This window comes from Diabrotica virgifera, chromosome 8 (assembly GCF_917563875.1).
Source record: "Diabrotica virgifera virgifera chromosome 8, PGI_DIABVI_V3a".
Classification (NCBI taxonomy): Eukaryota; Metazoa; Arthropoda; class Insecta; order Coleoptera; family Chrysomelidae; genus Diabrotica; species Diabrotica virgifera.
The window spans coordinates 35,070,083-35,090,748 of NC_065450.1; the positions used below are offsets into that span (position 1 = coordinate 35,070,083).

At 34.3% G+C, this 20,666-nt stretch overlaps 1 protein-coding gene across 1 annotated transcript in view; it reads right to left on the reverse strand.

Moving 5' to 3' along the window:
• Window positions 1-1,435: 1,435 nt before the first annotated feature.
• LOC126890466 (adult-specific cuticular protein ACP-20-like) overlaps window positions 1,436-20,666 on the reverse strand; it is a 40,195-nt gene continuing 20,964 nt past the window's right edge. The window contains exons 2-3 of the mRNA XM_050659430.1: window positions 18,311-18,442; window positions 1,436-1,903 (exon numbers count right to left, since the gene is read on the reverse strand). Coding sequence (XP_050515387.1) covers window positions 1,715-1,903; window positions 18,311-18,442 — 321 coding nt within the window. The 3' untranslated portion in view covers window positions 1,436-1,714. The remainder of the gene's footprint in view (window positions 1,904-18,310; window positions 18,443-20,666) is intronic.

Genomic DNA, 20,666 nt, shown 5'->3' on the forward strand with positions numbered 1-20,666 from the left:
TAACAACGAAATAAACACAGCTACTTAGTGACGGCCTAAATGTTCAAATTGTTGCCCATCATTTTCGATGCAAGCACTTAAATACTGCATTACACAAGAAAACATTTCGAGAGCAGAAATTGAGACTGCTGTTTAATCTACTCTAGAAAGAGTAAATGCTGCATCGAAAATGACGGGCAACAATTTGAACATTTAGGTCATCACTAAATAGTTGTTTTTATTTCTTTGTTATATTTTATAGTATTTTTTGTCTTATTGTTACTTTAATTAATAGGGCTTTTTAACGCTTCTCATTTGTTTCGAGCCTCTGTCATAATATCGTATAATTCGTGTATAATAATAATGTACCACATATGACAGAGGTTCGAAAGAAATGAGAAGCGTTGAAAAGCCCTATTATATGCGTTGATATCTGGAAAATGTTCCTTTGTTTTTTCCATAGCACACTACTTTTCCTTAAATTCATTTACCGGTGACAGTAACAGCTACGTTTTTAAATTTACACCTTTCGTAAGATATCTCGAGATAGAAAAAAACTATCGACATGCGGTTGTCGCTATTCTATTGCTAATTTAATCTAGTTTTATAATACAGGATTAAAGATGCATACTTGTATTTAATATTTTCCAATGAAAACAAGATTTCTGAAAAAATTAAATAACGCCTCTTAGCTGGCATATTACTTATTAGGCTGGTTCGAAATTATAACTTTTACATTGACAAAAAAGAGCTGTTTTCAACAAGACCAAGTTTGCAAAATTCGATTTAGCAGAACAGGACTTACAACCATTTTTTCATAACAAGCTTTCCACTCACCCCTACCTCTTATTTGCAAAGGTAGACTTAAACTTGTGAAATCTAATATGCGCAAAATTTTATGAAGAATACGATGATCGGATTTCCAATGCACTTTCATTAGGCAAATTTTGTAAAATTTTGATTTATTAATTTTTAATATGCAATTGCGCCCTCTAGCGGTGAACCTATAATTATGAAAATAATTTCGAGGCTTTTCCCGAGACAACTTTTGTTATAATTTTTTTTTTCTCAAAGCCGTACTATAAACGGTTATTGAGATATGGCCGAGAGCCATTCTTATTGGGACACCCGGTACAAATGCTTTCTTCTTTTCTTCACATTTTTTATCTTCACTTTCTGTCTAAACTCTGTTTTCTTTTTTGAAATGTTAGTGTTCGTTAATTTCTTCTCCTCAAGTGATACTGTTGGTGGTGCCTTAATTATGTTTTTTTAGTTGTCCCAGCTTTCCTCGATATTATCGTTTTCTAATATTCCATCCTCAGTAATCTTCTCTGATATTCTTTTTTGTATAACTATTCCATGGATTCTATATTTAGTCCTTCGCCTCTGATTTTTGTTCATTCTTGTTGGTCCGCTATCTTGGGTGTGATAAATAAAATAATTAGAGTATATTTTTATTGTTTAATAATGTATAACAGCTTACACAAAAGAAAGTATAAAAAAATATAATACTATATAATAATTCGTATATTTCATTTGGTTTTCTGATTTTATTTTAAATAGAGACATTTTAACGAATAAATAAACTAGCTTAGAGTTTATTTGGTGCAGAAATATTAAATATTTTAATAATACCAAATTCCTTTTTAAATAAATATCCGTATAGACGAGATCACATAAAGGACGTATCTAAAGCTGTAGTGTAGAAAGTACCATTTGGACGATAACATTGCTACTACCAACCCTTTCCGTGAGAGATGGGTACAGCGCCTGCTATTATCCTGGATACTGAAACCTTTCTATCCTTTTCCGCCAAAGAGTAGTCACTTTGGGTAAGGTCTCCCACTCTAGATTCTTCTTGGTTCTTGACATCGCCAGTGTGCCAGTCTTGTACTCCATATTTAAACTCGTATTTTGGAGGAGCCTGGAATTTTATAATATACCAAAATATTAATCAATCTAAATGAAAAACTGTGTACCTACAAAATACATGTCGGCCTATACTAAAATCACAATAAAGGGTCACTAGCAATAAACAAATCAAGACACGTTGAACATTACGAGGAGCAATGTATAAACTTTGTAAATCATGATTTGGATTTACAAGGTATATACATTGTACATCATGATTTGGGAGTGCTCCTCTTAACATTCAGCGCGTCTTGATTTGTTTATTTCTAGTACATCTTTATTGTATTAGGGATGTTCACAAAAAATTTAATAGTCATTTTAACCTTTAACTACCCGCGCATCAAGTTATAACATAACTACACGCGTGGCGTACTTTATACGCCACAAGAAAATGCACTTAAAAACAGCGGATTTGTTTTTTAATACATTTAGATGTTTGATATAAACCTTATTTGTCATCAGTGAATACTTGGAGTTCCTTCTCAGTAAGCCAATTGGGATTTATAATAATAATAATAATAATAATAATAATAATGGAGTTTATTTGTAGCAAGTAAATTGTACATATAAATAAACTCAGTTCCTCACTAAAGTTGTATGTACAACTTGTGCGTGAGGGTTAAATTTTGATTATATAACAACACTAAATAATTTTAAAATTTACAAAAAGGAATAAAAAATAGTCTTTTTGCTCATATGTCTTCAAATTTGGGCTCCTCTTCTCACTGATTCAGTTACTGTTAAATTTTGTTTATCGGACCTACGAAAATCTCATAGAATTTTAAAAAAGGATTGCGAATAATTTGTGGTGGGACTCCTCTGGCGGGACTTCGTTTTCTATGAGAATTACCATGACTTGATTGTGTTTTATCCATTTTTACAATAAATTTTACGATTTAAACATTTAAAAGTGACGTTTCAAATAAATAATTATTGACATTATTATAACTGGAATCATGGAATAACTGGATTCCATGATAAATAAAATTACTAATAAAAAATTTTTTTAAATGTGATTTTTTACAGGAGAAAAAGTATTGTTTATAAAGAAAAATATATTTTGTGCCATACTGACTAAAAAACAATTGAAATATGTACTTATATTGCGACTTATATTAATATAATCGTGGCGTATATTGTCCACCACCGGAAACAGCAAGCAAGCAAGCAATTTGATTAAACCCGACCTGTGGGAGATGTCCACCCTATCGAAAAAGTACATTCGGGTGTAACAATTCATTGGGGCGAGGTGTTTTGACCCGAGTGTAAAACAGGGATCACCCCACCTCGCTCCAATGCCCCAGGCCATCCCTTTCCCCCCCATAGCACGCTGATGCGCGATGGGGGCACAACTATCGTAGCCAAATGCTCTTCACAATGGAACCCTGGGTAATAAGATTCCATTGTGGTGCCCTAATCGAATGCAAAAACTAGGCCCAGCGTGATGCGCTCTATGCCTTTATCCTCTTATTTACTTATCCGCGGGAACTAAAATTGCTTGGTTGCTTGGGGCCCAAGCCATTGCACCAGGCCCAACTGGGCTCGGTACAATGGCTCGGAGCCCAAGATCTTTTTGGGTTTTTTTTGTTTTTTGTGTGATTTTTTTGTTGGCTTACGCCTTTTTTGTTTTTTTTTTTTTTGTGTTTTTTTGTTTGGCTTGCGCCTTTTCCTCTAATTTTCTACTGGTTTACTTACCTGATCGTGATGTTGGACCTACGCTTGGGTTTCGTGTTTTCTTCGGCACTTGGAGTTTCGAGCTACGAACTGACTACTATCACTTTTACTTTATTTTTCACTTTATCGCTTTAGTTCACTATTTGTTGTTTAGGACGTCTGTGCTTCCATCGGTGGAACGCGTCATACCCTAGCATCTCTCGCAACCACCGGAAACAACAAATAATAAACTGTAAATTGCGATCTTCCCAGAACGCCGATTATAACGAAACTAAAACCAAATTGTAAAGCACATTCCAGTGATAGGTTAGAGAGATAAACAAGGTCAAAAATTAAATTTTTAAATATATTTGCAGTAGAATTCTTATATCTGGCGTACAAAATATGCCAGCGCGTGTAGTTAACGGTTAAACATGTAAAACGATTAAGAAACACCCTAGGAATAATTGTCTGAAATATAAAGAAAATTAAAAAAGCCTGTCTATGAAAAAACTTCATTAGAAATCTCGCATTATTTTAAATTTCAAGAAAACGCTTCTGACGTCACTAGTCGTATACTCCAGACTCCAGCGCGCGCCATGTCCACACAGTGTTATTCTTAAGTACCTGTTTGACGTTAGTTCAGGTCATTTTAATTTGTATTTTGTTCTCTTATTATTTTATCAGGGCTAACGTGGAGTTTTATTGTGAATTTTTTTAGTTTAAAGAGGATAGACTCTTCCAAAGGACATATTTTGGGTAGTACAAATTTAAAGGATCCCCAAAACCAAAGCGAAACTTTCGCAACCGCAACCTACGCGGAATCGCGGCGAATCGATAGGCGCGGCGGATTATGAACGTGTTCAGACCACTTTGCGCGGAGTCCGTAACGGTCGCGGCAGAACAGCGTTCCTTTCATGAAAAGCTGCATGCACGGTTTTTTCCGCTACCGCTGTAGTTTCGCGTGTTTTAAAATGGTTGTTACAGAAAAACTCATTGAAATTGTTAAACAATATCCTATAATATATGATTTAAGGACGAAGATTATAAAAATATAAGAGAAAAGGATAAAGTCTGGAATAGTATATGGTCAGAATTAGGAGAAAATGAAAGTGTTCATTATACAGGGTGTCCCGAAAAGAATGGTCATAAATTATACCATAGATTCTGGGGTCAAAAATATGTTGATTAATTCAAACTTACCTTAGTACAAATGTGCACATAAAACAAGTTATAGCCCTTTGAAGTTACAAAATTTAAATCAATTTTTTTCAATATTTCGAAAACTATTAGAGATTTTTTATTGAAAATAGACGTGTGGCATTCTTATGGCAGGAACATCTTAACAAAAAATTATAGTGAAATTTGTGCACCCCATAAAAATTTTATGGGGGTTTTGTTCCCTTTTAACCCCCCTAAACTTTTGTGTGTGTTCGTATTAAGTTATTGTTAAAGTATTATTAGTTAAACACAGTGTTTTTAAAACTTTCTTGCCTCTTAGTACTTTCTCGAAAAGCCAGTTTTTATCGAGATATTTTGAATATTTGTCAAATCCACTACCTATTTGTATATGGTTAAGTACGATTATAGAGACCTGGTAATAATATGAAAAATCTATAATTTACATTTTTATAATATGAAAATATATTAAGAGGCAAAAAGTTTTTAAAATACTGTGTTTAACTAATGGCACTGCAATAAAAGTTTAATTGAAACGTACACAAACATTTGGGGGGTTTAAAGGAACGAAACCCCAATACAATTTGTATGTAAACATAAAAAAGAAGTCGCATCTCGATAAAAACTGGTTTATCGAAAAAATACTAAGAGGCAAAAAAGTTTTAAAAATACTGTGTCTAACTATTGGTACCGCAATAATAATTTAATTGGAACGTACACAAAAGTTTGGGAGGGGTTTAATGGAACAAAACCCCACAAAATTTTTCTGGGGTGCAAAAATTTTACTATAATTTTTTGTCAAGATTCTCCTGCCATAAGAATGCCACATGCCTATTTTCAATCATAAATCTCTAATATTTTTCGAAATATTGAAAAAAATTGATTTAAATTTTGTAATTTCAAAGGGCTATAACTTCTTTTACGTGCACATTTGTATTAAGGTAAGTTAGGTTCAATCAACATATTTTGACCCCAGAATCTATGGTATAATTTATGACCATTCTTTTCGGGACACCCTGTATATTACAATATTATTATTAATTTGCGTGCATCGAGATTACGCCCACTTAAAAATTTGTTCATTTTTGATGTCTTTTATTTCCTAAACCTGTTGGCCGATTTAAAAATATATTTTGTTCACATTTGTATGGCGAATAGTCGCGTCGGCTTTCGCGTCAATATGGGGAACCCTTGTCCGCTACCGCTCCGCCTGCGAATGTTCCGCTACGGAAAATTCGCGTCGCAAAACTTTCGCGTCGGTTTGGGGGATCCTAAATAAATAAAATGAAAGGTTTTAAAATAGCTGATTCTCTTAACCTACACACTGTACATAAAATGGTGTCTGATTTCTTGTAATCTTGTAAAGAAATAAAGAAATAAATCAACCACAGAGTAGTGGAATGTTTATTTTAATAAGGTATAGGGGTGAAAAAAAAGGAGATTTTGGGTGATTTTTAATTTCGAATATTTCATTCAAAGGAAACTTTTTTTATTCTAACGGATTTTCGGTCCTCAGTATTAATGTAATCTTTAATGTTGCGTCAAATTGTTTAAAAACATTTATTAGTTTTCTCAAGATTCGAAAAATTAATGCATTTAAATAGAATTTGCCCCAGATTTTGCCCTACGAATTTAAATGATGTCTAGTTTATGCTGGGGCCACAGCAACGTCTAATGCCATTAATTAACGCATTATCTGCCATCTCTGCAACGCAAACAATGCGTTAATTAACGGTATTAGACGTTATTCTTGCCCCAGCATTATAGAGTTTGTCGGTAATAAATAGGTACTTTATTACCATGTTATGGACACGATGGTTTTTTAAACCTCCAGACAAATTAAAATATCATAAACTATGTCGAGTCCGCGAGTCTTTACCCGTGCGTCATTAATACCTGGCGAGATAAAACACATACTTTTTATCTAGCATCATTCTCTTCCATGCATGAAACTCATGACAAACCAGCTGCCGTTTGTTATTAAGTAACAACACATGTTATTTTTATGAACCATCTAGACTCAGTGCATTGAAAAGAGATAGGTACAAAAAAAGACGATTCGGTATGTTTTCATATTTTAAGCACAATTTGTTTGACGTTTCTGATTTGTTTAATTTTGTGGCTGTCAGTCAGTTGAACTTTTTGCGGTTTTTGTCGAATTTTTGCGTTTTGAAGTTTCTTTATATTACACAAACAGTTGTTTTCACAACTAATTTTATATTGGGCTTTGAAATCTTAAGGTAAATAATTATATTTAGGCAATTAATATTTAAAACATACAAAGCTAACGTCATTCACACAGTAAAGAAATGACTGTGTTTAGATTTCCGTCAAAGTGAATAAAATAACAAAAATAAAATATGTTATTGGATTTTTTTATAAATTGTTTATTTATTTATTAATCAATAATAATAAAAGAATTTATTAAGCTACTTCAAATGTAGCTGTAATTCTGCGCAAAAATTTTGAAGCAAAACTTACATTTGACATTCTATATATTTGATAACGTCAAATTTTATAATAAAACCCGTAATCGGAACAGTAGCCACTTTCTGTCAGTTGTTGTTGCGTGAAATAGATTTCCGACTTATTTCGTATGCTTTAAGTGATGACGCGCGGGTAAAGACTCGCGGACTCAACTGTAGTTACTTTTTTTTTTTTAAATTCTTGCTAACCCATTTCGTTGCCTGGATATTTAGAAACAGATATTTAGAATCATACAGAACAAGTGAAAACTTCGTTTGTATAATGATATAAAAACTTTATTGAAAAACTATTGAAAAGTCATCCAAAAGGATTCGAAAAACGTTTTCAATCTAGATCAGATCATCTTCAGTGCATTCTGCTTAGTATATGAAACTAGCAACTTTATAGAATAGGTGACATCGAGAAATATAATTTAAAAATGTTAATCATATTTCTCGATGTCACCTATTCTACAAGGTTTCGTGTAGTTTTATGTACTAAGCAGAACGCACTGAAGATGATCTGATCTAGATTCAAAACGTTTTGCGAATCCTTTTGGATGACTTTTTAATAGTTTTTCAATAAACTTTTTATACCATATTATACAAACGAGGTTTTTACTTGTTCTGTATGATTTTTAACTATGGTATACAGCCAGCTACTGGGACTTTCCCATTGATTTAGATATTTAGAAGTCTAAAATACGACTTTTTCGACTGTAGATATTAAGAATTTTTATAATTTATTTTTTTTATAACCTAGCTAACTTAAATCTAAAACATATCATAGAATTATGTAAAATGAGTACTTAATTTAAAAACTCATTTATTTAGGAAAAGATCCATCATCATTCTCTTTGCCTTATCCCTATACGGGGTCGGCTTCCCTAATTGCATTGCTCCACACAATTCTATCTTGGGTCATATCAATGTCAATCCCCTTTACCAACATATCCTGCCTTATCGTCTCCCCCAAGTCTTCTTTGGTCTTCCTCTCCTACTCCTTCCAGGAATCTGCACTTCAGCTATTCTTCGTATTGGGTGATTAACGTCTCGACCTTGAACATGACCAAACCATCTTAACCTATGCTCTCTCATTTTAGCATCAATTGGTGCCACACCTAGACTTCCCCTAATATACTCATTCCTAATTTTATCCTTCTTTGTCACTCCACTCATCCATATAAGCATTCTCATTTCCGCCACATGCATTCGTTGTTCCTCTTTCTTTATCACTGCCCAACATTCAGTTCCGTACATCATAGCCGGTCTTATGGCTATTTTATAGAATTTTCCCTTCAGCTTCATTGGAATTTTCTGTCACACAACACACCACTCGCTTCTTTCCACTTCATCCATCCAGCCCTAATTCTACTGCATGCATCTCCATCTATTTCTCCATTACTCTGTAATACCGACCCCAGGTACTTAAAACTATTGCTTTTTACAATCAGTTCACCATCCAAAGATACCATTTTATTTGTAGTAACTCCATCTTTAAATGAACATTCCAAATACTCTGTTTTTGTCCTACTAAGTTTTAAACCTTTTTCCTCCAGAGCTTGCCTCCACTCTTCCAGTTTTTGTTCTAAGTCTCTTTCACTATTTCCTACTAACACGACATCATCAGCATACATTAAGCACCATGGAATGTTACCCTGTAGTTTCGCTGTTATCTGGTCCAAAACTAATGAGAATAAATACGGACTAAGCACAGAGCCTTGGTGCAATCCTACTTTCACATGAAATTTATCAGTCTCTCCCACACCTGTCCTAACACTAGTCGTTACTCCCTCATACATATCCCTCACAATCTTTACATATTTACCAGGGACTCCTTTCTTATTGAGTGCCCACCACAGAATCTCTCGACGAACTCTATCATAGGCTTTCTCAAGATCAATGAATACCATATGAGCGTTTGTTTCTTTACTCCTGTATTTTTCCATCAACTGCCTTATAATGAAAATTGCATCTGTTGTTGATCTGTCCTGCATAAAGCCAAATTGATTCTCGGATATTTCGGTTTCTTCACGTATCCGTCTATCAACTACTCTTTCCCATATTTTCATGGTGTGGCTAAGCAGTTTTATAGCCCTGTAGTTTGTACATTGTTGTATATCTCCCTTGTTTTTGTAAACAGGTACCAGTATACTGCTTCTCCATTCGTCTGGCATTTGTCCAACTTCCATAATTCTATTAAATAGACCTGCTAGCCACCTTGTTCCTGTCTCTCCCAATGCTCTCCATACTTCCTCAGGAATATCATCTGGTCCTACCTCTTTTCCTTTCTTTATTTTTTAAAGCGCTTGAGCCACTTCCTCGTTTGTTATTTTGGTGACCATTGCTGCTACTCTCTCCGTTGACTCTACAGTTTGTCTGTCAAATTCTTCATTTAATAAGCTGTCAAAGTACTTTCTCCATCTCTTTTTGACAACCCTTTCGTGAACTAGTATTTTATTATTTTCATCTCGGATACATCTCATCTGATTAAAATCTTTTGCTTTCTTTGCTCTCTGTTTGGCTATTTTATATATCTTCGTTTCGCCTTCCCTGGTATCAAGTTGATCGTATAGGTTTGAATACGCTTCTGCTTTGGCTTTTGCTACTGCTACTTTCGCTTCTTTTTTCGCCACCATATAGTTTTGAAGATCTGTGTCGGATCTGGTTTCTTGCCACTTTTTATATAATTTTCTCTTCTCTTTTATTTTTCCTTGTACTTCGTTTGACCTTGTACTTCGTTATTTAGGAAAAGATCCATAACTTGCAATAAAGAAGTGATCATTCCAAGAGTAAAGTTTGGTTTTTATTGATACATACTTCTTTTTTACGTTTCTTTTTAAGATTTAAATTAGCTGGAACTAATAAAAATCTTGTCAGAATTGTTTTTAGAGGTATATACACACCAATGAACAAAACGCCACTTATTTGGTTTCATTTTTACTAATTCAATACGTAAAAACTGCACACATTAAAATACACTTCGTAAATAAGTATACAAAACTAGTCGTCGATCAAAGACGATACGACTGCTGACGTCACAGACCGTAGCCTCGCTGCAGGGTACCGTTTTTCTAGCTTCCAAGAAAATCAACATTATGAACTCATTTATCTTAAAAATAATTTCCCATGTTTTGTTTGTTCCGAAATGACCTAATTCATTATGATAGTGATAGATAACTGCTGACTCCATACTTTCTGGTACATAAAATGTAATGTTATCTTTCAGTTTTCTATATACCAACCCATTTCTTAATTCAAAGAAAGGATGATCTCCTTCCTCGAGTCTTTTCCTAAGATCTGAAATAATTGTATCCTTGGACTGTTTTAAAGCCAAAGTTTGTTCAATAGTATTACCTTCCAATACCAGTACACTCTGCTTAAGCCATCTACATGTTGCATTCTTGTATTTGCTCTGTGTTCAATAGAGTAATCATAATTTTGTAATAACAAACACCATCTCATTATCCTTGGAATTATATCCTTTTTACTCATAGTTAAGCGAAAGCTGTCACAATCTGTAACTATTTTAAAGAAATAGATAAACATGAAACCGTTTAAGTGCGTACACAATACTTAAGCATTCAAGCTCGTAGCTATGATAATGAGACTCATAATCAGTTGTTCTCTTGCTAAAGAAGAATACTGGGTGAAATTTATCACCACTTTGTTTCTGAAGTAAAATTTATCCATAGCCTACTTGGCTTGCATCACAATGTAGCTCTGTTTCCCTACTCGGATCATAAACTGCTAAAATAGGTTCTAATGTCAGTTTTGACTTCAAATTCTCAAAAGCTTGCAAAATGTGTCATTGAAAATTCAAATTTTACATTTTTTCGTAACAGATCATATAACGGTTTGGCAATGATAGAGAAGTTCTGTATAAAACGTCTAAAGTAACTAGCAAGACCTATAAATCTATGCACCTGCTTGGTATCTGTAGGAACTGAATAATCTGAAATAGCTTTCACATTATCCTTATTAGGACATATACCCTTTTCATTTATTCTGTAACCTAGAAAATCTATTTTTGTTTTCAAAAATGAACATTTATCTAATCTTAACTCAAGTAAATTTTGCCTAACCAATATTAAAACTTCTCGTAATACTTCTAAATTGTCTTCAATAGTCTGAGTAGCAATCAATATGTTATCAAAATATATTAAGACGATTCCTTGTTGGCATAAACCTTTAAAAATTTTATTAACAAACCGTGCAAAAATAGAAGGACTAGAGCTCAAACCAAAAGGTAATTTAAGGAATTCATACTGACCTGAAGGAGTAACGAATGAAGTATACTTAGTAGAATTTTCATCCAAAGGAACATGGTGAAAAGCATTTTTCAAATCTAATTTAGAGAAATATTTCTTATTCTTTAACCTGTCTAAATGATCATCTAGTAACGGTAAGGAAAATTGTTCTCTAATAAGACATTTATTTAAAGTACGATAGTCTACACACATTCGATATTCGTTAGACTTCTTTTTAGTCAATACTACTGGTGAACAGAAAGGTGAATCACTTTCTCTAATAACATTATTTTCTAATAGATTAGCAAGAATTTCATCTAATGACTTTTTCTCTGCGTAGGACAGTCTACGTGGTCTGATACTAAAAGGTTCGGTTTTTGTTAAAGCAACCTATATATATAACACCGGTTTATAGCCTCCTGCGCCTTCCGGTTCCTATTCTCCAGCCGCGTCGATCTGTCCAATCTCCTGGTCGGAGATCTCTCTCAGACATGGCTTTCTGGATTCCACTTATCCAGGTTGTTTTCGGTCTGCCCCTTTTCCTTCTTTCCGGGGGTTGCCATTCCATTATTAGCTTTGGGAGTCGATGTTCCTCCATTCTTTGTACATGGCCATACCAACAAAGTTGTTTTTGTTGGACTTCTTCAATTATGTTTGTTTTTCTATTCATAACATCTCGTACCCGTTCATTCGTTATATGTGAGACTCTGGAGATGCAGGCCGATCTTCGCCAGAAGTCCATTTCCAGTGCAAGCAACTTCTGTTCTGTTCGCTTATTCAGTTGCCAGGTTTCACATCCATACAGTACCACGCTTTTAAAGATGCTATTATAAAGCTGTGTTTTCTTTTCTTTTGATATGGTTTTTGACCAAAGTAGCGAGTTCAAAGCTCCTATTACCTTCTTTCCTTTCATAATTCTTTCCTCTATTTCGAATTCTGTCCTTCCACTTTGTTGGATTCTCGTTCCAAGGTATACATAATCAGAGCTTGGCTCGATAACCATATCATCCTCTAGATGTAACTCACTTTTCTGTCCTCCTATACACATATATTTGGTTTTCTTCATATTAACGTATAGGCCCCATTTTTTGTATTCTCGAAACAGCCGGTTTGTCATAAATATTAGATCATCTTTATCCTGGGCAATCACCACCTGATCGTCAGCAAAATGCAGTGTGTATAATGTTGAGTCGTCGTTTAGCTGTATCCCCATTCCAGAATACGATTTGCGCCACTTATGCAAGACCTCATTTATATAGATTTTAAACAGTGTTGGCGATAAGCTGCATCCCTGTCGTAGTCCCTTATTCACCATGAAGCTATTGGATAATCTGCTGTTGATTTTTATCTTTGCTTGGATATTGTTATAGAATTGTTGCACTGCTTTTATTAAAGTTATATTAATAGGGGATTTTTCCAGGACTTGCCATAATTTACAAAGTGGTACGGTATCATATGCCTTAGTTAGATCAACGAATAGTAGATGTATTTCTCTGTCTCTGGCTACTTTTTTTTCATTGAGTTGGTTGAGCGTGAAGATGTGGTCGATACAGGATCTTCCTGCTCGGAATCCTGCTTGTTGTTCGATCTCTATAGGTGCATATTCATTTTCTATTTGAGCTTTTAAAGTTTTCCCATATAATCTGCTAAAGGTGCTGGTTACAGTAATACAGCGATAGTTCTTGCAGTCTTCCTTGTTACCCTTTTTGTGTATTGGGGTTATCCATCCTGTTTTCCAATTTTCTGGTATGTTTTCTCCATTTGTGTAGTTGTTGAAAATTAAGGTTATTAGTTTGATCAATTTTGCAGTTCCATTTTTTATAAGTTCCGCTGGTATTCCTTCTGGACCACATGCTTTTTTATTTTTTAGTGATTTAATCATTCTCTCAACGAATTCGTCATTTAATTCTACGACTTGACCATTTAAATTGTAGTGCTTTGGTGATGTATTTATGTATTCCTGTCTATTTTCTTGAAGTTCTTCTTTGTAGTGGGTTTTCCATTTTTTTAAATCAATCATTTGAAGGTTTGTATTATTTCTGTTTTCATTTCTTAGATTTCGAATGAACCTCCAAGCTTCTGAGGATCTGCTTCCACCTAGATGGCATTCCACTTCCCTACATCTCTGTTCCCAGGTATTGTTCTCATTTTTTGTTAACATTTTTTATATTTGATTAATTCTTGGCGGTATTGGGTTTTATCATATTATGCGTTTTGTGATTTTAACCATTTATGATATTTCTGTTGTTTTATTTGTTGCTGTTGTTCAAGTTCATTGCTCCAGACTATGCTGTTATTTTTCCTGGTATTTGTTATCTCCTCCATGCCTAATGCTTCACTGGCTGCTTCCTTAATCGCAAGTGTTATTTTGTCGTAAATTATATTGGTGCTACATGTCAGGTCAATTTGATCAAGTTTTTGATCCAGTCTGTTCTGGTATAGGAACCTGGTGCTGTCGTCATATAGCCCAGTTAGTTTGTATTTGGGTTCTTTGATTATTTCTACTCTTTCTTCTTTCGATGTTTCATTTATTGCATATTTGAAGAGGATTTTGATTCGAGATATTAGTAGGTAATGGTCAGATCCGTATTCTACACCTCTATATACTCTTGTGTCTTGGATTTTCCATTCTGATTTTTGTTTTATTATAATGTAGTCTATAATCGATCGTAGTTGTCTTGTCTCTTGATGCCAAGTGAACTTATGTATGTCCTTGTGGGGATAGAAGCCGTTTAAAATTTTTAGGTTAAATTGTTGACATAGACTAATGAGCCTTTCTCCATTATCATTGGTTACTTCTTCCCCGTAGTTTCCTACAATTAGGTGGTCCTTCTGTCTTCCTGTTCTTGCATTCAGGTCGCCCATCATTAATATCTCCCGTTGATCTCCGATTTTAGAAATCGTGTCTTCAAGCTCTTGTTGGAATGCGTCTTTTTAGTTTATTAATGTATCTTCGGTAGGGGCATATATACCTATTACTGTGGTTCTGTGTCCATGGATGTTTAAGTTGACAGTCAGAATTCTCTCGTTTATTGCTTCCCAATTTGTTATTTTATTTTTATATCTCTTATCGATAAGGATTGATACTCCTTTGGCAGCTCTTTGATGTTTTTGTACGCCACTGAAGATGTGGATAAAATTATCAATTTCTTCTATACCTTTACCTTTTCTTTTTGTTTCAGTAAGAACGGATACTGATATCTTGTGTTGTCTCATTTCTTTGATTACGTCTTCAATTTTTCCTTTTAAGCCTTGGACGTTCCATGTACCATAATTCATTGTCCATTTTCGTTGCGGATGTCGTCGTGGTTTTTTCAGGTCCGGGTTCCGAGGCTGGGTTTTCGGATTTTTAGCAGTTCCTTTTTTACGAATGTAGAGTCGCTAGCCCTACGATCCAACCCCCAACATGGAGGGCCAGAGTTTAATTTTGAAGTTTGCTTTCTTCTAGATGGACTGTCTTCTCTACGACTCTAGAGCTCCATCTGCCCATTTGTATTTGATTTTATACCATCCCTAAAATCGGGGGTCGCCACTTCCGCCATACACACCGTACCGAAGATTTTCTTCTCCGCCGTGGATACCGTTGTGGTCTTCATCCGTCACCCTGGACAAGGGACCCTAAGCAGGTACTAGTTTCCCGGGTCAGGAAACTCCTGGAATCTGCGGAAGGCAGGGATTGATTCACTTTCCCTGGTAGGACTGTCCAAAGGAGTTCCTACCCGCTACCAGCGTTAAAGCAACCTGTGCTTTAAAATCACACTGTGGTTTCAATGGTTTATCATAATCAAAGTACTATGTCTCCAATAAAGTCTGAATACTATTAGTATTTTCAAAAGGTAAACCATAATTAATATTCAAGTCTGCATCTAGATTTACCATAACGTTAATAAACAAAACATCTGTAAAAGGGAACTGATAATCCTCCTCCGTATATACACAAGAATTTTTATTTATTTTAAAAGAACCCTTTGAAAAGCTTATATTTTCTATGCATTCATTGTTTATAAAATCTCGACCCAAAAGTAGGTTATAACTAAAAGAATCTTTCTCAACAACATAAAATTTTAAATTTACTGATATGTCATCAAAAGTAACTGTATCATAAAAAAGTCCTAAAACCTTCAAAGGTGATTTATTTATACCTGAAGATTCAATATTAGTAGAAGAAATAATATCTTCTGCATTTACAAAATTTTCTGATATCAATGATATTGGACTCCCTGTATCTCTTATACCATTTAATGTTATGTCATAATTTTCTAGAACCAGGCTTAATACAAAAGGATCTGTTTGGCTCATAGGACGTTCTACTAGACCCATTGCTCCGTTGCTATCTCTGGTAGTCGAATCTGCGACTTGTTGCACCACCTGCTGATTTCTATTAGGACAGTCTCTTACCCTATGATCCTTGCTTCCACATCTAAAGCATGATCCCCTATCACGCTTGGCTTGTCTGCACTCGGTCACTTTGTGTCCAGCACTCCCACAATTAAAACAACTTCACAGGAACTGACATCCTTCCCTGTGTTGCTGTATGATGTTGGTTCTGGCTAGCACTTGCCCTGTCACTTGACGCTGTAATAGGCCTCTGACCACTTCCGGATGCCTCTTCTTTAACAACGCTGCCCATCAACTTATACAAATCTTCTGTGTCATTTAGTGTGGATAACATCATTTTGGCTTGATTTTGAAGTAGGTGATCGTCAAACCCATCGATCAGGTAATGTACCATCTCTTCATCGTCAACACCTGCTTCGTTGACCAGTTTATCATGGAAATATGCTGAAAAACTTTCACTCTTTCTCCATCGTCTGCTCTCCATCTTTCTTCTCGACGACACTGGATCATAAGTTTTCCCATCCATTTTATTAATTTCAGTTTTTAACCCTGTCCAATCTGTCGAAATTAAGTTTGGCTTACTAAGATACCATTCTTTTGCTTTTCCGGTCAATTTTCCAATGGCTAACAGCTGTAAAATATCACTTGGCACATTATAAACAGTTCTGATTTTTTCAATTCTCTCTAACCACATTGCAATATTCTGGCTTTTGCCTGTGCCTGAAAATTCGGGCATTAACGTTGATAATTCACTGTTGCTAATTTTTATGGGGTTATGTGTGACTGTCGGGTTTTGTGCAGTGGTAATTTTCTTTTTTTCCTCGTAATCTAGTATCGCCTGTACTGCCGTATGAACTATTTCCGCTATGCTTGCTTGAGCGGCAGTATTTCTGGTGGTATTTTCGATTTCAGTGGTTTCAGTGTCTGAACCAGGCATGGTGGCTATCATATAATTTTCGAATCTGCGTAAATGTCAGCGATCCCCGTAATCCCACTTCTGAATCTGTAGTCTCCATTAATGAAATAATATGGGCTTCATCTTCGTAACTGTATTTATTGAACATAAACGTTTCTTACACATAAAAAATAAAAATGAATTTAAGGTAAAACTTCAAACCGCCATAATCATAAAAAGTCATTCAAGTGAGGTTATATTCCTGTTCTTTTTCACACTTCTAATTTGAGTGACAAGTGACAATCAGGCTGTCAGTGACGCGAAATTCAAATAAAAGACTACACTATGTATCACAAAAGATGAAGATATGATTTTGCCAAAAAAGCTGGTCAAAGCGATTGCTCTATTTGCTTAAAGACGATCAAAAACGACAATCGTCGACTATTTAGAGCGTTTTTTGTAACTGATTCAGAGAAGTACCTACATAAGGGTTTTGGATCGATATGTGCCAATAGATAAAATGTGTATCCAACTGTGTACTGCACTACGGAGTCATCTAGGCAATCACTTGAGTAGAAAGCATAAAGTTGGATTTATAGTTTGACATAGCGTAGACGTAGACGCAACATAGACGTAAAAAAGGGACTGGACCTCGATTTTTGACCCTTCTCTTCGTTATCGAACGTATTCGCTTCGTATCTGTTTAGTGTACAGATAGCGAATGATCGATAAAAAAGCGAAGGGTCAAAAATCGAGGTTCTGGAGACGTAAGAAAATATTATGTCAATTTATAAATCGACGGAATGGAATTTTGCGCATGAGTAGAAACAGTGACTTAATTCAACAACATAGCCTAAAAATTATACAAACCGTAAACAAACTTTGTGTTTATTTATTTATACTATTATTTATTATAATGTTTATCCCTATTGTGTGTTACAATGGCTTAGGAATACACGAAGGTGTGCTCCTTGGTGCCGTGGGGTTTCCAAATATTTTGTTTTATTTCCTGGTCTTTAATGTTTATTGGATTTACCTATTGTTATATGTGGATAACCCCGAATTAGGCTAATAAACAACTCATATTAATCTGAAATATTGAAACTACCCTATGATATATTTTTATTAAATTAATAACTTAACATCCATTTCCATTGTAACAAATAATTAATTAACAAAATTCGAATATGTTGATAAACAACTTTACCAAGTGGATGAGGGTGGGTCCACTTTAGGTGACAGAACAAAATTCTTCCTTTTGATTGGCCAGACGTAAGAAACGCACTGTAAAAGATGAAAGTTGGCCAACTCTTTCGTTACGTTTCTCTTACGTTCCTTCATGCGTTTGCGTTCATTTATAAACAAGAGTACACAAAATTTGGTGTTGATCTTTTCCAGTGCGTTAACGTTGCATCTATGTCTACGCTACGTCAAACTATAAATCCAGCTAAAAAGGCAACTGTTTAAAAATCTCAAAGACGTTTAGCAAGGTGTTAGCTTCTATACTTTGGGATGGCAAGGAATTATGTATATCTATGTATGTACTTAGTTATAGATTTTAATGGTCTTGCTGTTATATACATCTTTTAGTGATATTTTGTGTCGAATACAATATAAATAATATGCAATCTACTACTTACATAATATTCTACTACTGGTTCTTTTGCAACAACTATACTATGGCTTCCGGCATATGATGATCCTCCTAAATCTAGACCACCGTGAAGAAGTCCTGCTTGTGCAATGGCCACAATTGTAGAGATAAATAAAACCTATAACAAAATAATTTTGATACAAAACGCATAAATAAATAAAATTTATATTTAGTATAATTGCTTGGCATAGAATTTTGGTTATACAGCCAGTTACAACAAAATTATGTTCAATCTCAAAGGAAAAAGAAATTATAGACTTCAAAACACATGAAAGTTGTCAAAAAATAGTTTCCTTCTTATCTTTAATTATTTGTTCTACCGGCAGATACCAAGTAAGTCTTGAGTCCAATATTACTCCCAGATACTTCAATTAACTCACCAAATTATAATTTGTAGCATTTAAACATAAAGGACTCATTCCTCTAAATTCAATTATTTTATCTTGTTCCAATAGGGCTATTCATCGATTGTAATTTGTTTCGAGCTTCTGTCATGTGTCACATAATATTAATATATCTACGTCATACGTTATTGGCAATACCAATAACGTATGACGTAGATATATTAATATTATGTGACACACGATAGAAGCTCGAAACAAATGACTGTGAATGAAGAGCCCTATTCAATAATTTTGAATTGTTCATGAGATAATTCCCTAATAAGTTTGTCATACAGAAATCTTATGTTATTGACAGTTTTTTCATTTATTATTGTTCTTCACGGTTTAGCTAGGAGCACTGTTAAAAAAATTGATTTAATGTTTTCCTTAAAGAGCAGATATGTATAATTTGTTCTTGTCTCATTTCTCTGCTTATTTAAATATGTGCAATTGTATGCATCGAATTTCAGTAAAGGTTCTTAAGTCTGCGTTTTTTGTAGAATCTGGACTAGGTCTTCATGTTCATGTTATTAAAAGCTCTCTAGGAATAAAATAACTCAATACACATTCTCGTATGTATGCTCATCATTATCATCATCATCAACCAGCCCTTTGAATCCACTGCTGGATATTTTTTTAATTATATACCTCGTAGTGGAGCAAAGGGTACATGAGTGTTTCAATAGCAAAATAGTAAAAGCAAAAAGTTTAATTGGTAAGGTGTAGTATAATTTAGTATTCTTTTGTCATTGTTTATTTTATTGGTTAATTGTTTTGTCATTCAAATTAATTCTACTGTCAAGTTTTATGTGAATAAAATTGTAGTAAAAATGCCTTTTACAAAATTAGGTTTGAGCACCAAGAAGACCTCTTAAGATATGCTGTCTTACTGAAGTTAAAATTAAGCCACCTTCGTTGTTTGCCAATTTAACAGAAAATTGTCACCCTATTGCTACTAAATCTCGCAGGCATTCACAGGAAGATGAAGAATTTATTAAAGAAGAAATAAAACGTCTCCTTAAAGAAGAAATTATTGAAGAAAGTAAATCACCTTGGAGGGCCCAAGTGTTGGTAACTAAAAACGAAAATCATAAACGTCGGATGGTAGTTGATTACTCTCAAACAATAAATAGATTCACATTCACATATTGATTCACTGGTGTCTAAGATATCAAAATATAAAATTTTTAGCTCAATTGATTTAAAATACGCATATCATTAAATACCAATTTACGAATCTGACAAACCATTTACAGCTTTCGAGGCAATTGGATGCCTTTACCAATTCCGTCGTATTTCTTTTGGGGTTACCAATGGAGTATCATGTTTTCAGAGAGCCATTGATTCTATCATAAAAAAAGAAAATCTACAAGGTGTTTACGCTTATTTAGATGATGTAACAGTTGGTGGTGAGGATCAAGATAGACATGATTGAAATTTACAGAATTTTTTAAATGCTGTTAAAAAATATGGGTTAACTTTAAATCAAAATAAATGTCACTACAATCAAAAAATTATAAATATTTTGGGATATACAATAGAAAACTCTACAATGAAACCTGATCCAGACAGATTGAAGCCTCTACTAAATTTACCAGTTCCGAATGATTCTAAAAGTCTTCAGAGGGCACTTGGAATGTTTTCACATTACTCAAAAAAGGTTAATAATTTTTCAGCAAAAATTAGAGGTCTTATATATTGCAATAAATTTCCATTAGGTCCAGACTTGGTATTTGCTTTTGAGGAATTGAGAACTGATACAGCTAATGCACTTCTATGGACAATTGATGAAAAACAAATTCTCATTGTTGAAACTGATGCTTCTGAATTTGCTATTGCTGCCACTCTGAGTCAATCTGGAAGACCCGTTGCTTTTTTCTCACGTACCCTTACAGATTCTGAACGAAAACATTCTGCAATTGAAAAAGAAGCATATGCTTGCGTTGAAGCATTGAAAAA